Raw genomic sequence first — 15,189 nt, 5'->3', positions numbered from 1 at the left:
ACATAGGCAGTGTCATTATTAGTGATGCATTATAGTTCTGAAATGCTCTTGATGATGCAAACTCTCTAGGTTAACTCTACTGTGCATAATGACCAAAAGGAGAAAAACATGAAAGAGCAGTCAGAATATTGAGGAGTAGTGCATAAATAAATGTATTTCACTAGCTGCTTTCCTTTCTCCCATTCAATTACTGAAGCAAATACAAGATCACAATGTCTCCTGTTGCCTGTGAAACTGCAAAAATCAATTAATCAAGTTACCTGGGGAGATATTACAGTGCAAAGCTGCAGAACTTTTTTAGAAATCTTACTAAATAAATTAGAAACTATTGCCAAAAAACTATATTTTCCTTCCTCCTTTTTTTTAACTCCATCCCCTTTCAGTGTTATTATTCTCCAACCTTTCATCATGGGAGAGCCATAATTTATTATCTTTTTCTTTCCCAAATGTAAAGAATATATTTGGGACAGTCAAGAACAAAGACATTATGAGAAATAACAAGACTGAAAATGACCACAGTTTTGCATTTTCCCTGTGTGTATCCTCTGACTTACCCCTTTCCTTTTAGTGCTCTTCATTTCTAAAATTGCTTGTGATTGTTCTATTACAGCTGCTTACAGTATTTATCTTGTGTAGTTTGGTGTCATTTGCCTGCTTTGTCTGATTTTCACAATAGAAGTACATGTGCCACCATTAGAGAGGTAATCTTATGTCTGCTACACAGAGGTCTCATAAAAGACACATTTCAAAGACTTCCTATTTCAAAGATACCTGAAAGTATAAAGTAATTTCACATTTCCTGGCAGCTGCCAGGGATCACACAAGTCCATCAGGCTCACAGACTTTCTGAGGCACTCACTGAGCTTAGGCTGCCTCTGCTTTACAGGCCATGATGACTCTTGGCTGCTGCAGCTCCTACTGAGATCTGGGCAGAACTGAGCTGTTTCCTGGACCAGGTGCTCTAAAATCTGGTTTGCTGTAAGGATACTTGCACAGATTTTCTTCATTGTGACAAGGCTAAAACACACCATAAACACAGGCATGTCATCATCGTGCATGCCCAACTTTGTCCACACATCCTTTGTGCTTGATCTCTGAAAGTTTTACACTTGCATCTCTGCATGTTTTTGGACTTCATCAAGGCAAACTCTCTGATGGCCAAAACATGGACTAGACAGTTTTATAGACACAGTTTAAGTGATGTTTATTTTGTGGTTTTAGTTGACCTTTGTTTTATTGAGGGTGGCTAAGGTAAGATGTTAAGGTCGCACATTCATGCTCACAAATCCACAGTTCTCTGACCATGAAAGAAAAACCAGATGGAATAAGACAATATGAATCATAAACACAAATAACCTCTTGAGTTTTCCTATTCAGTGGTGCATAATCAATACAAATTCTTTTCAAAGCTGAATATTGTGTGAAGCAGGAGCTATCTTTCTTTTCATGCTTCTTGACTACAGTATCATTATGTACCATAATTGGCTCTGTAAAAACCTATTAGGTTAAGATGAGAGAGGAGGTGTGAAATACAGAACCAAACCTGTTTCCTGCTAAAAAAATATGTCTGAGTCAAAATATTTTGCCTTTACATTAAAAAATACACACAACTAAAGAGATATCTTCTGAGTGGGATGAAAACATGAGAAAGGGTCATGACAGAAAATGGCCAGAGACACTGCCAAGTTGGATAGAGGAAGTTAAAGCTGATATTCCCTTTCTCTTCAGAGCAGTCTCTATAAATAGAGTTGTGAACTCAATGAGAAAACAGCACATTATCCTTGTACCTTAGTTATCATCATCTTTTAAATGTCTTATTTCCAGAGAGGTTGGTTTAAAGATATCATATTTCATACAGCTGAATACCATATGATGAAACTTTTTTTTCTGTTATGTAAGTCTTTTGCTTTTCTTTCCTTCCTCACTTGTCTTCATTCTGTCCCCTTAGCTTCAGAAAGTAAAAATTAACTAGTCACTAAGACCTTAATTTGTCATGTTCTCCCTCACCAATGCACTGCAGAAGAGAGCTCTTTGGTGATAACTCTGGTGAGACATAGACCCAGGCTGGAAGCTCAGTGTGTGCTGCAGGGTTTTCAGGAGAGGGAGCCTAAAGACTCAGTTCTGCAAATGGTCCCCACACATGGCATTTGTGCCATGATCATTACTCCTGTCTAAGCAGTGGCCCTCTTTCGGTGGGACAACTTGCATGAGTGCAGACTTAGTGCTCTGATGGGGAAAAGTCTTTTGATATTAAATACAAGTGTAACATTTCAGGATATAAAAGAAGTTTTTAATCATGATGGCTGGTTCCACATGATCTCCACAGGTTCCTGTGCATCTGTTGGCCCAGCCTAACACTGGGATGCAGCACAGACACAGTGCTCCAGCAGGAGTTTCTCAAAGCTTACCCAGCAGCTCACCCCTTACATCCTTACCAGCTTAGATTATCAGAGTAGGGAGAAAACCAAACGTGGACATGACCCTACAGAAAGTGGGAGGACCATTCTCTGTCCCCTAAGGAACACAGGGACCTTCTCTCCATGGAACTGACACAGCCTGTGCAAGTGGCATGATAGTGTCTGACAATAACAAACCAAACTTGGGAAAGGCTCCATGCCCAGCAGTGTCTGGAGTAAAGCAGGCAGCTGCACAGTGCTCTGCTTGGAAAGGGATCAGGTGCATCACTCCTGACATGGGTTGCCTTGTAAGGCTGGTTACACCCATACTTACTTCCTCCATTTATCTCTGTCCCAAGGAATGCACAGGAGGACTGGAGGATGTGTCAGAGATGCAAGACATTTAAACAAACTCACCAGAAATTACAGAAATTTTATAAGATGGTTATTTAGCCAGCAGCACATGTCCTGTCTCATTCAGGACATCAGTGGGATGACTCTCCATGCTTAGCCATGCCTCTGCTATGGCACAGAGCACTCACTGCCTTGCAGCACATTGCACAGGCATGGTCCAGGGCAGGGGGGATTCATTGGTTCATTGTTCATTCAATAACAGGGTGCTTCCCCCTCCACAGCACCCCACTGGCATTTCATTCCCTTCCTGGCACTCCTGGCAGTCACTCTCTCTCTCCTGTTGCTTTTCTTTGGCACGGATCATCCTTTACATCAGTAATTGCTCCCATCATGATGTTCTGGCTTCTCCTGGTCTCATTGGGATTCATCTACAACTTTTGCAATATTAGTTGTTGCTGATGCAGAAACTAAGTGTATCTGCAATTGAGTTTGACAGAAAGGCACTCACTTACTAAACTGGGACTTGAGTCCAGACCAAATAATTGTTTCAAATGCTATGAAGGTCTGTCAGATCATTTCCTAGTCTGGATTTATTAGGTTGACAATGCAAGAGGCTATGGTGTGAGCAGAGGCAGTCAATGTATTCATTGCAAATAGATCATTCAATGTATTGCCCAATTTTTCTGTTTGTGAATCATTTCTGATTTCTAATAATGTGTTCATAAGCATTCACCCACATGGATTATAGAGCAATTGTCATCCTAAGGGAATTTTGCAAACTATTTACATTTTACTAGCAATTATCAAGCCGTTCATTTAAGTCACATGGCATCCATTATGCTTCATCTTTGAATGATGTAATCTTTTCTTAAAACAGAAGGCTAATGACTAATAGAAGCAGACCTTTAGGGACAAGTAAACATTCAGAACATGCGAAAAAACTGTGCTAGGAATAATAAACCAACCATTATACAGATATTTAGGGAAAACTCCTAAAAAGGGCTTAGCAACTATTTCTTTTTTTTTCTTTTTTGGCTATTCTGACAACCCTAGGCATAATGTCAGCTACGACGATGACAATTGTTGTTTCCTTTCTTTACTGACAGGTACCAGCAGTGCAGAAGTAAAGGAAAATCGAAACATTGGCAACCTGGAGGATCATCCAATAGCATCTACTGATAGGGCAAGAGGGGGAACAACTAGCAGTAAGAGGAAAAGACCCTTAGAGGAAGGCAATAATGGCCATTTCTGCAAACTTCAGCTTATCTGGAAGAAAGTTTCATGGTCAGTGACACCAAAGAATGCTCTGGTTCAGCTACATGAACTCAAACCAGGATTACAATATAAAATGGTGTCCCAGACAGGTCCGGTGCATGCTCCAGTCTTTGCCGTTGCTGTGGAAGTAAATGGACTTACATTTGAAGGCACAGGCCCCACAAAAAAGAAAGCCAAAATGCGCGCCGCAGAGCTAGCTCTGAAGTCATTCGTTCAGTTCCCCAACGCCTGCCAGGCCCACCTCGCCATGGGAAACTGCATCAGCCCATCCACGGACTTCACTTCCGACCAGGCCGACTTCCCAGACACTCTGTTCAAGGAGTTCGAACCCTCCACACACAGCCAGGACTTCTCGGTCTACAACCCCGTCAACAACGAGCTGCTCTCCACCGCGTACCGGCGCGGGCGCCTGCTGTGCCACACGCTGGACCTGGTGGGCCCCGCCAAGCCGGGCAAGCACCGCGCGGCCAAGGCCGAGAGCGAGAAGAACCCGGTGGTGCTGCTCAACGAGCTGCGCTCCGGCCTGCGCTACGTCTGCCTCTCGGAGACCGTGGAGAAGCAGCACATCAAGAGCTTTGTGATGGCCGTGAGAGTCGACGGGAGAACGTTTGAAGGTTCAGGACGCAGCAAGAAGCTGGCCAAGGGGCAGGCGGCACAGGCGGCCCTGCAGGCCCTCTTTAACATCCGTCTGCCCAGCCACATTCCCAGCAGGAGTAAATGTCACCATTTGCCACAGGTGAGAGCTCCTGGGTAGCTGCCACCATGTTGGAGAAACACTTCTGGTGGGTGGCTTTGGTATTGCTGTAGCTGTTGTTGGTCTACCCAATGGTTTTCTCATGTTACAGCAAGTGTCGTGCCACGAAACAACCCTTTTCCTATAGAAAGACTGTTCTGGTTTTAAAGCAAAACCAGTGATAGACTCCAAGTCAGAAATACAATTTATTAGTAAAAGGGAAAAGGAAAGCCAAAATACATGCAATAATATGAAAGAAAAACCACTGACAAGGTCAGAATACAACCTGACACCCTGTTGGTCTGGGTGTTGGTAGCAGTCCAGTTGGATTGGTGGCTGCAGTCCTCCTGGAGTGGCAAATGTGGTTCTGTTGGAGCAGGAATCCTGTAGAAAGGGTATAGTCTTCCTCTGAAGATCCAGTGGAAAAGACAGCCATTCCTCTGGAAATCCAGTTGAAAGACTGACTGCTCTATCCCATAACCCAGATTATATCCAGGTGGTGATGCTCAGCTCCTCCCCCCTGGGCAGAGCATCTCACAATGGGCTGATATCGTTCTGAGTCATGTGGTGGGTCCTTGATTGCCCATTAAATAGAAATGGTTCCTGGAGGGAGCTATCTCTGAGTCATGCAGCAAGACATTGATGGGCCCATTAACAGGAGATAAGGAAAAACAATGCCCCTTCTGGTTGCAACAGCTCTTGAGGGTGGAATTAGAATACATCTTTATATTGTAACCTAGGACAAAGACCCATAGGCAAAAGCTTGAAATAGTATCCTGACATCATTGGATACAATTTGAAGCTCATTCCATAGGAGGCATAGAGGAGAAGGCAAAATATCAGGGGAAATACCAACATTTCACTTTGCTAGAGACAACAATAATATTGACACAGGCAGAAAACTCAGGTAATTCTGTGGTACTGCATCTTTCTTAACAGAGAGGAGCCCATATATAAAGGGGTGCTCCATTTCCTCCTTTTAGAGTTAATTTTTGATGAGGACCATGCTATTCAGAGGAGACATCACTGATGAGGAATGTGCCTGTGTCAGAGAAATTCTGCCACTGGAAAAGTTAAGAAATTTTGTTTATTATAGCCTTACTGTTGGGGTTTTTTTTGGTTTTTTTTTTAGTTGGTTTGATTTCAGGGCTTGGGTGTTTTTGTTTTGTTTTTTTGTTTTCACATATGCCTCCAACAGCCCAAGGTATACTGAAAGTTTTGAAAATTTCCTGGAAAAAATGTAGAGATTACTGCTGTATTCACATAGAAAATACAGATCTGAGGTGCATTCTTAGCACATGGAAATTTTGTAGTTGATCGTACACCAAAGGCTATCTTAGAATTACTCAGACTTGTGTCAATTTTCAAAGTTCTCAGGAAGTCAGGATTTGCAGACACTGGGAAGCATTACATGGGTTCAAGTAATTTATGGATTTGTTTGCACTGCCAGAAAAGGTTTGATTCATCAGCACCAGGAGGTGATCTACAGCTACAGAGCTCCCTTTATGAAGGGAGCTGTTAATGTCCAGGATTTAATGCAAAGCACTAGGAGCACTAAGAGTCATTCTGCTGTTGGCTTGCTGTGAGACCCTAGGCAAGTCATTTAAATTCAATATGCCTGTAATAAAAATGAGCATATTATATAAAAGAACACTTCAAGATCCTTAACTAGTGTGTAAATGCAAATTATGAGTAGCAATTCTCATTAACATTAGTAAAAATGGTCATTATATGTTCAAGGACTTTGATAGGAGATTAATCCTCTAGGTAACATGACTGCCTGCAGGACCCAGGAATTATAGTTGGTGACCCAGAAGTTTCCTTCCTATGCTTCCGAAAAGAAAACATGTTAAATGTGAGAAATTCTAAAATACACCGTAATCCTCCACTTTTCTTTTAATTCCAGGCTGCAAACTCCATGAACCAGTGGGATAATAACATAGTTCAATAATAACAGTGATCTTCTAACAGAGTGCTTTGCAGGCATTTTGGAAACCTTAGCCAACGTGACAGTTTCACCTTTCCAGTGCTCCTTCAAAGTACACACAGTTTTAAATGAGATACCTCTAGTGTTTCCTACCCAAATGAATTCTGGCTATAAGTAATCGCATTCTGGTGGTTGCTTTGCTGCCCCCAGTGAACTTTGCTGGGTGTGCCCGCAGGTAAATACCATGTATTTTTTGACCTCTGGTTTGTCATGTTCTGAAACTACACCACAAGGATCATTGTCTCAGTTCTGAGCTCTCTGAAATATTCCTGGTTTCTTGGCTTCACACTCACCTTCTGCCTGAATATCACATTTTGCTTCAGTCTCCAACTGTTCATTAAGTGACATATTCTCCAGTGTATGTTCCCTTTTCTCTGGCCTTTTCTCCTTTCTGTAGACTGCTGCCCTCCTTATCTTCTTCTCTTCGCTGTTCTGGAAGTATAAATGTCAGTGAAAAGGTGTCACTGAACTTTCTCCATCACTATTTCTTGAGTGGTTATGTATTGTCCAACTAAAAGATTACTTTTAATGCCAGCATTCAGCACATTAATTGAGAGATAAGCCTTAACACTGATTTCTGCTGACCTCCTTACAAGCTGCTCTCATAAACAGATACAGCAGCTGTGACACAAAACCTGAGTTTGTGTTACTCACTAAATCATAATTCAAATTCCACAGAAATCAACAGACTTATTTCCACTGACTTCAGCTTAAGCATTAAATCTAGAAGCATCTTTTCCTGCTTTCAGTGTGTTATGCAGTACCTCATTGAGTGACTGCCTTTGCTCACTGCCTCAGTCAGCCCATCTGGTCTTTGGTCAGCTGAAGTGGTGTAACAGTATTGGGGAGAATGCAGCTCTCAATAGCTGTGGTCAGAGCCAGCTGCTCCACGTGTTGTTTTAGCTCCTTCTTGTCCCCCTGATCTTGTGGGAACCACATTTTCAGAGACATGCTTCAAGCCAAGTTTTCAAAACTATTCCTATTTAGAAGTCTTGATTTATGTCCATAAGTGTTTAAAAGCAGGAGAGCACCCTGAAACCCACATAGCTTAGGAGCAGAATTTGAAATATTAGGAGGGATTAATTTCTTCACAGAATAAGGAGCAACTATTGTCCTATGCAACCATTCACTCTTTTTATGTGCTTCATTGTATTTGTTAGAATATCAAACAGCTAGCTCATTGGTAGTGAGAACAGGCAAACAAGATCAGCTGTACGAGTTTCAGCATATTTTGAGTATTTTGTAGAATTCAGAAGTGTGTTTTTCTCTGTGTTTGTCCTTTCAGAGGGCACTCCAATTTTGCATGTCTCTGCTTCTGTTTGCCTTGCTGTTATCAGTGGCATTAGAAGGCCACAATTTGGCTTTTTGTGTTACAGCCTGACTGGAAAGAGGAAATAGCCAAAAGTCATATAACCCGTAGTCCAGTTGTCCTGAAATTTTGGATTTCACAGCATCCAAAAAAGTTTGAAAACAAATCAGATGTCCTTATGAGCTGGGCATCCAAACCACTGACATTTCTGCCTTGCTCCACAGGGCTCCCAGGGGACCTGCTGTCCCTCAACCTGGCCCTCAGGCATGCCAGAGGACAGACAGACACTTAGACATTTTTCTGCTGACTAAGGGAGATTCAATGTAAAATGTCCAGAGAGGCACAATAAGAGGAACTACCCAAAGGAGGGTGTAGCCAGGTGGGATATGGCCTCTTCTCCCAAGCAACCAGTGACAGGACAAGAGGACGTGGTCTCAAGCTGTGCCAGAGTGGTTCCACTTGGACATCAGGAAGAATTCCTTCCCTTACAGGGTGGTTAAGCATTGGAATGGGATCCTGAGGGAGGTGGTAGAGTCACCAACCCTAGAAGTGTTCAAGAAACAACTGGACATGGCACTTAATAATGTGGTTTAGTTGGCATGGTGGTGGTCAGTCAAAGATTGGACTTGAGGACCTTGGAAATCTTTTCCAACCTTAATGATTCTGTGACTCTGTGATTCTGTATTGTCCAGTTTGTCCTGAGAGGTGCTGTCTACACAGGAGACTTCCTGAACCACCAGGAAATGCACACCATGGATGTAAAACCCTGTCACCTTGATCTCTTCTGATTCAGGTGAAATAAAGGGCTACAAGAACAGCAAAGCCAGAAATAGATAAACTCCCTGGGTCATCTGCAATCCAGCTTGATTCTTCAGCTGCCTCTCACCATGAAAACACTGACTGAAAACACACCATGAAATTCTGAGCACTTTACAATACCAGTGTTTTCTTAAAAGAATATTGCTGTGACTCTGACTTTCTTTCCTGTCACTGCTGCACATTGTGCTTGGGCTAACTGCAAAATTATACACAAAAGGTAAACAAAGACATTACAATTTACACCAGAAAAAACGTTTAATCTCAAACTCTAAAACCAAGATAATTGAGATCATGCCTTCTCTACTGCCATCAGCAGTGCATCAATCTACTTCTGTGACTCTCATACAGGTACAATAGTGACTGGGAGACGTGTGCACTTGCCCATGTATAGGATGAAGAGAAGGTAGCTGGGATAACCCAAGAACCACCTGAAATGGTCACAAGATTTGCACATCAACCTGCCAGTTCTTCTTCAGCCAGATATTTGATCTGTGCTAGGCACTGAAGTGCAAGATAAATACTATTGATGGTCAGAGACTGGGCACACAATGTTGATTGGAGTAGCTAAGGAGCCTGGAAAGCTGCTAAACTCATGGCAGACATAAAGAGAATCAGGAGAATGGAAATTACAACTCTTCACTGTACCTTGGATAAGTCACTAAATATTACTTCTTGTTTCCTGTCATAGTTGGTCTGAACTCATATTCACCATCAAATAAAATGCAATTTCTTCAATTATTAGCTTTCATGAAAGTCTGACAATTATTTCTCCCACTTTGGAAGCTCATGTTTTTCCAATATGGGAGGCAGCATCAGAGGGAGCTGACCTAACCAGCCCTAATGAGTCTGCTCTGGTAGAAATTCATCCACACACTCCCAGGCTTTCCAAGTGGAGTGTGCTCAGTTCAGGAAATCAAGGTGGCCCCCAGCAGCATCTGACCAACTTGCAGTTCTTTTTCTGATCTTGTAGTCCTTCTAACCTGTCTTAGTCTAAATGGCATTCTTACTGCTGTAGAGCAATACCATTAATTAATACTGTCATAACAAATTAGTAAAAGAGGGGAGCCTGGATTTCAAATGAACCTAAATTAGAAAAGAATAGGTGTGAAAATCACATTCACTCTGCTTTGAAATGGCTTAACACTGCTGTTGCTCGTTCACATCCAGCCTCTCCAGAGCAGTGGCTGTCTATTTATTTTAACAAAACCTCATTGTGTTTTGTGTGTGTATCATCAAAAAGAAGCAGAGTTTCTCTCTTTGGCAAATACAGCTAACCTTTTGGATGCAGTTAAATCCCCTATTTACCAAAAGCTTCATCTGCAGGCTAAAGCAACCTCAATCCCACATTGCAGTGACTCTTTGCTTTGAGCAAGTCAAGGATTCCTGCCAGTTAACTTCAGTGCCGCCTTGGTGAGACAGTGACATCATCACGGGAAGAACAACCACCACGTCAGGGACAACCACATACTCCACACTTCTCACCCACTCCCCTCCAGAAACCTGTTTCCCTGTGTTGCAAAGCTGGTTCATTTTCATGCAGTGTCAGTTGTTCCTGCTTCCTTAACTTTATTTCTCTCATATCCTCCTTCACCAACTTCCTGACAGCTGTGGCCTCTCGCCCGTGCCATGGTTAAGCCAGGACTGAGGCTGGCAGTGATAAATTTGACTCCAGTGTGAAGAGCAGCAGCACATGGAGCAGGCATTGAGCTTTGAGAAGCTGTCCCAACAGGTTTCTGTGAAGAGCTTTGTCTGGTTAACTGAGCAGGTACATAGTTTTATAAACTTCTCTGTTTTCTCTTGCACAAAGATAAATAGCTGAGAGGGGTGTGTGTGTAGCTCCTGACAGGAGAATGCTAGAAAGAGAAATGGTGGGGACCAGAGAGATGCCTTTGCAATGCAAATAACATTTGATTTTCAGCCATCTATTTCTTACTCTGTAGGTGGGAAAAGTTGCTTTTATAATCAGAGCTACAGGCAATCAAGAAATTTATAGGATTAGAGTTCCTTAAGCAAAACAATGGCAAAAGAACCAATTTAGAGGCACAGCATTAGTTTACTGGATACTGTTATTATCTTGGCTGCTAATTGGATTGTAGTCACTTCCAGGCTCACAGCTGAGTAACAAGGACCACCTCCTCACCTTTCATACAAGAGCAATAAAAAAGATATTTATTGCCCAGAGAGATTACAGCTTGAGTCTCAGATGAAGAAATTACTTTGGTTTAATGTATATAATCCATGCAAGATCAAACAGAGATGCAGAATGGCTACCTACATGGAATTACAGGAAATAAATTAACAGGGTAGGAAGGACTCTGGTTGCTTGCTCTCACAGCATCAGCACATACATGTAGACACATTAAGGGGTTTGCACATGAAAATCATCACTGCCAAACAACACGTAACTTTGCATCAGCTGGGCTCCAATAATCCTGCAGTTCTCTGCTGCAGAAAGAAGTTGGTGTATGCATCTCCACACTCCCTGCCTCTCTCTTTTGCTCCTGAGTTGCTGTTCTGTGTAACTCCCAGCCAGATAGCTCCAATCCCCAAAAGATTCCCCTGCACTCCTCTTTAAGTCCTATGTGATGTAGAGCATGCTCAGGGCTTTCAGAGCATTAGGTATGCTAAACAAAACTCTCCTAAATGAGATGTTACATTCTAAATGTACCACTCACCTAATTAATAATACTTAGAAGAACTGCAATAATCGTGGTAATTAGTTAATGAATGGCCAATCTTAATTTACAGAAGTGAAAAAATAATTGTTATATCTTCAAGGAAGAAAATCTATAAGGCTGAAAGGTATTTTTCTATGTAATTTAATTTTACAAGCAATCCAAACCTTTTCTTCCTCTCAAAAGAAAGGAAAATCAAAAGTATCTAATTTTCCCTTATAAAGACTGTAAGGGTCCATGGTGATTACAGTGCATTCAGAGTAGGGTGAATCAGATTTAACCATCTAACTTGGCTGCTGAGTGCTCCTTTAGCTTTTTAGTTGTTGAAAATACTTCATACCATCCATGCATCCACAGGAACAGCATTTGATTTCTTCCCTTCAGATTCCAGATTGCATATTAAACATGTCTAATGAGACCCAGCTTGGATTCTGCTGACTTGTGCTGTTTACCTCAATAAACCAGCCTTGTCTATCCATGAAGCTGATGGTGTGGATCTGATTTGTGAAGAATTATTATTTGTGGAACTCATTAGGGTGAGACAGTTTGTGCAGAATGATTAGGGCTCCAGCAACCAGCAGACCTAGTTAGTACATGAAAGCTGAATCCCAGTCTGGTGTCATCCAGACATAAAACCTTCTTCTAAACCAGACACTCTCGCAGCTGTCAGAGTTGCTTCTGTTGTTTTCTGGCTTTGTTAGTGAGCTAGGGACGCTTCAAAAAGCTCCCAGCAAGCTGGACCTTGTTAAAGCTGCCACGTAATCTTGGACTTGCATCCTGACTTTGTTTATGATGCTTCATTATTACCTACTAAATACAGCCATGATCATTCTGCTCCACTAAATAGAGCTGTAATACAAGTGCCCAGAGTGAATTTTTCTTTGGTTGACTTCCATGAAAAGTCTTTTCTGTTTGAGCTGGAGTGTTAAAGTCATGCCAAAAACACATTCTTTATCTATTTTTATCTGTATTCACATCTAGGAAGCCTTAATTATTCAAGCAGAATTTTCCTTCTATGTGGAGTACCAGAGGCAAGCTCATAGCATTTATTTTACGATGACTACCTCCCTCTTGTGGTCCTTGTGCCAGCCCTGTGGCAGGCAGATCCACTGTCCTGTGAAGGGAAAACTGATAACACAAAATGTCTATGCACCTTGGCGGGGCTGTAGCTCAAAGCCTCCCAGAAATGCTGCTGAGGATCCCAGTGTCACACGCAGCAGAGGGACCACTCCCTCCCACTGAAAAGGGAACATCTTTATCCATTTTATTTTTCTCTCAAATGTTAGCCTTTAAATAGTAAATTTGTGTAGTAGTCATGGAGAAAACCAACATTTCTCCTGCCCCTTTTTCTCAGCTAAAATGTCCACACATAGTGCTATGTGAAATGATTATGTACATACACACACACAAAATAGTATGCAGGTCATAAAATTCAGTGAGGGGAAAGTATTTAGGGCTTAATCTTAGGACTGCTGAGAAGTAATGGACAGAACAGACTTTGGGCTTGTTATACTGGATGTAAAATGTGATTCATGTGTTTAGACATTTATATAACCAGAGAGAAGTGGCTGAAGTTCTTTGAGATAGTAAAATCCTTTGTTGTTCACGTAGTGCTCTCTTAATACGAACATCTTACAAGTGAGTTTGGATTTTTAATGGGAGCAAAATTTGAGAGCAAGGGTGTCATTTTTTTAATTTTTGCACATGCATGATGCATGATGTGAACTTTTTTAAGATAAAATATTTTTATAAATTTATGAGAAATAGAAAGGGGAGATAAATACCTGTAATCACTGGAAAAGTGGGTAAATTATCCATCTCCATTCATCACATTTTATTCAGTGAAAGCAGTCACCATTGTCTATGTCTCATGATATCCATCAACTTCTTAGACTGTATTCTAAAACATATAAAATATTAATGCATCCATTAAACTTTTCTCCTCTACCTTTCGTGCTGCAATATTATTTTGTTTAAACAAATTCATGTTCATTTTTCAGCCTTCTAGTTTTCTAATTGACAAGTCAGAGTCTACTTCCAAGCGAGCAGTTATTTCCTATTTGTCTTCTGAACCAGGGTAGGAATTGATATGAAAATACCTAAGCATGATTGCTCTTAACCTACTTGTCATCATGTCTGCTGCAGACACCAGCCCCATAATCAGACCTGAATTCACACAATGGTACCTTAAAATCAGTGCTACAATGAGATGTCATCCAAATGAGCCCATGCTACTGAAGCCATGCTAATTTGCAATTCCTTTTGTGCCGCCTCTTCTTGCTCTCTTTATCCAGTTCATCTTTAAAAACTAAAGGTGGAAAGAGTACATTCTCTGAGCAAACACAGTCAATTAAGAAAATGAATGCAGTTTAGTTTGTTCAGAAAATTAATCTAAGCATCCCGTGATCTCTAAGTTTTCTGTTCCAGTTGAGTGCTGTTCTTATTGAGTTCCTATTTTTGGGCCATCTTCTATGAACTGGGCACTAATGCTCCCGGAAATAATTATAATCAACTCCTTTCCCTCTTATGTGGGTCATTGCTTTAATAGGTTAAACACAATGAACAATGTGTGTCCCCAAGGTCTGGTGGGGAGGGTGGAGACAGCTACACTGCCTTCATTTCTTGTTTGATAATTAGTTCTTATCCAAATCAACTCTGCCCTGTACTTTTAAGGAATAATCCTCACAGGGATATTGGAGAACAAACTCATTACTCCTGAATGAGACCCCTCTTTTCTTCTACTCTCCTTGAAATACACACAAGTAATTCTAACTCTCAGTGCCTAATGACCCTTGAGTACCATCCTATGGAGAACAGCTCAGAACAGCATCACAAAGATACTGCTAGGCCTTGGTTGTCCTGCTCTTTGAAGAGAAGCAGTGTCCAAGAGAGGAGTAGAAATGCTTGTTTAATCCTGACCCAGCTACACAGAAACCCTCTGCAAACCAAGCCAGTGGCCATCAACATGGAGCAGACAAAAGCAAGCTAGAAAAAAGCAGGGAGCAGTGGTTGGTAGGACAGCAGTCAAGTTTTTTGAAGGCTCATGGTTATGGCAGCAATGAGGGGCAGCTGTGCTGATTAGTGCACACTACAGACACAAATCAGAGACACACTGAAGTGTTTGTGCCTGACTATCAACAATTTGCACAAAAAAAGAAACATATCACATAGCTGTTAAAACTGTTGTCTGAGCCAAAAGTTAGCAGGCACTGCTTGGAAAGCAGCATGAAAAGAGCATCCAATAATAATGTTTATAGCAGCTCATAACACAATCACATGGAGAAAAGAGGAATTGCCCATGAGGGTCACCAGTCTGGAAAACACCTTCACAGATGCCAAAGGCAGTTATCAGCTCTTACCAAAGAAAACCTAAAAAACCCATGGCACATTGATTCCTATGGATCCTATGGATTACTGAGCTTGCAACTCTGCCCAAGGGTTTGGCTGTTCCCAGCAAGGAGTGACAACACATTAAAACACTGTCATATTTTGCTGCCTTTTGTGGCATTGCATGTTCTCCCTTCAGTGCTCTATTAAATCCAATCAGGACTTTTTCCTGTATGGATTTACATGGACATTACCAGAACAGGGCCATGAGTTGTTGACACAAAGATATCTCCATCTGTTCTGTGCCTGACTTC

General features: G+C 41.6%; 1 protein-coding gene across 1 annotated transcript in view; it reads left to right on the top strand.

Moving 5' to 3' along the window:
• Nucleotides 1-15,189, top strand: part of ADARB2 (adenosine deaminase RNA specific B2 (inactive)) — a 307,848-nt gene that overhangs the window by 201,068 nt on the left and 91,591 nt on the right. Inside the window, exon 3 of the mRNA XM_005426737.2 lies at nucleotides 3,857-4,761. Within this exon, the coding sequence (XP_005426794.1) occupies nucleotides 3,857-4,761 (905 nt within the window). The remainder of the gene's footprint in view (nucleotides 1-3,856; nucleotides 4,762-15,189) is intronic.

Source organism: Geospiza fortis, unplaced genomic scaffold (assembly GCF_000277835.1).
Source record: "Geospiza fortis unplaced genomic scaffold, GeoFor_1.0 scaffold270, whole genome shotgun sequence".
NCBI lineage: Eukaryota > Metazoa > Chordata > Aves > Passeriformes > Thraupidae > Geospiza > Geospiza fortis.
Note: the sequence above shows the minus strand (reverse complement) of the source record. Positions and strands in the feature narration are given on the sequence as shown.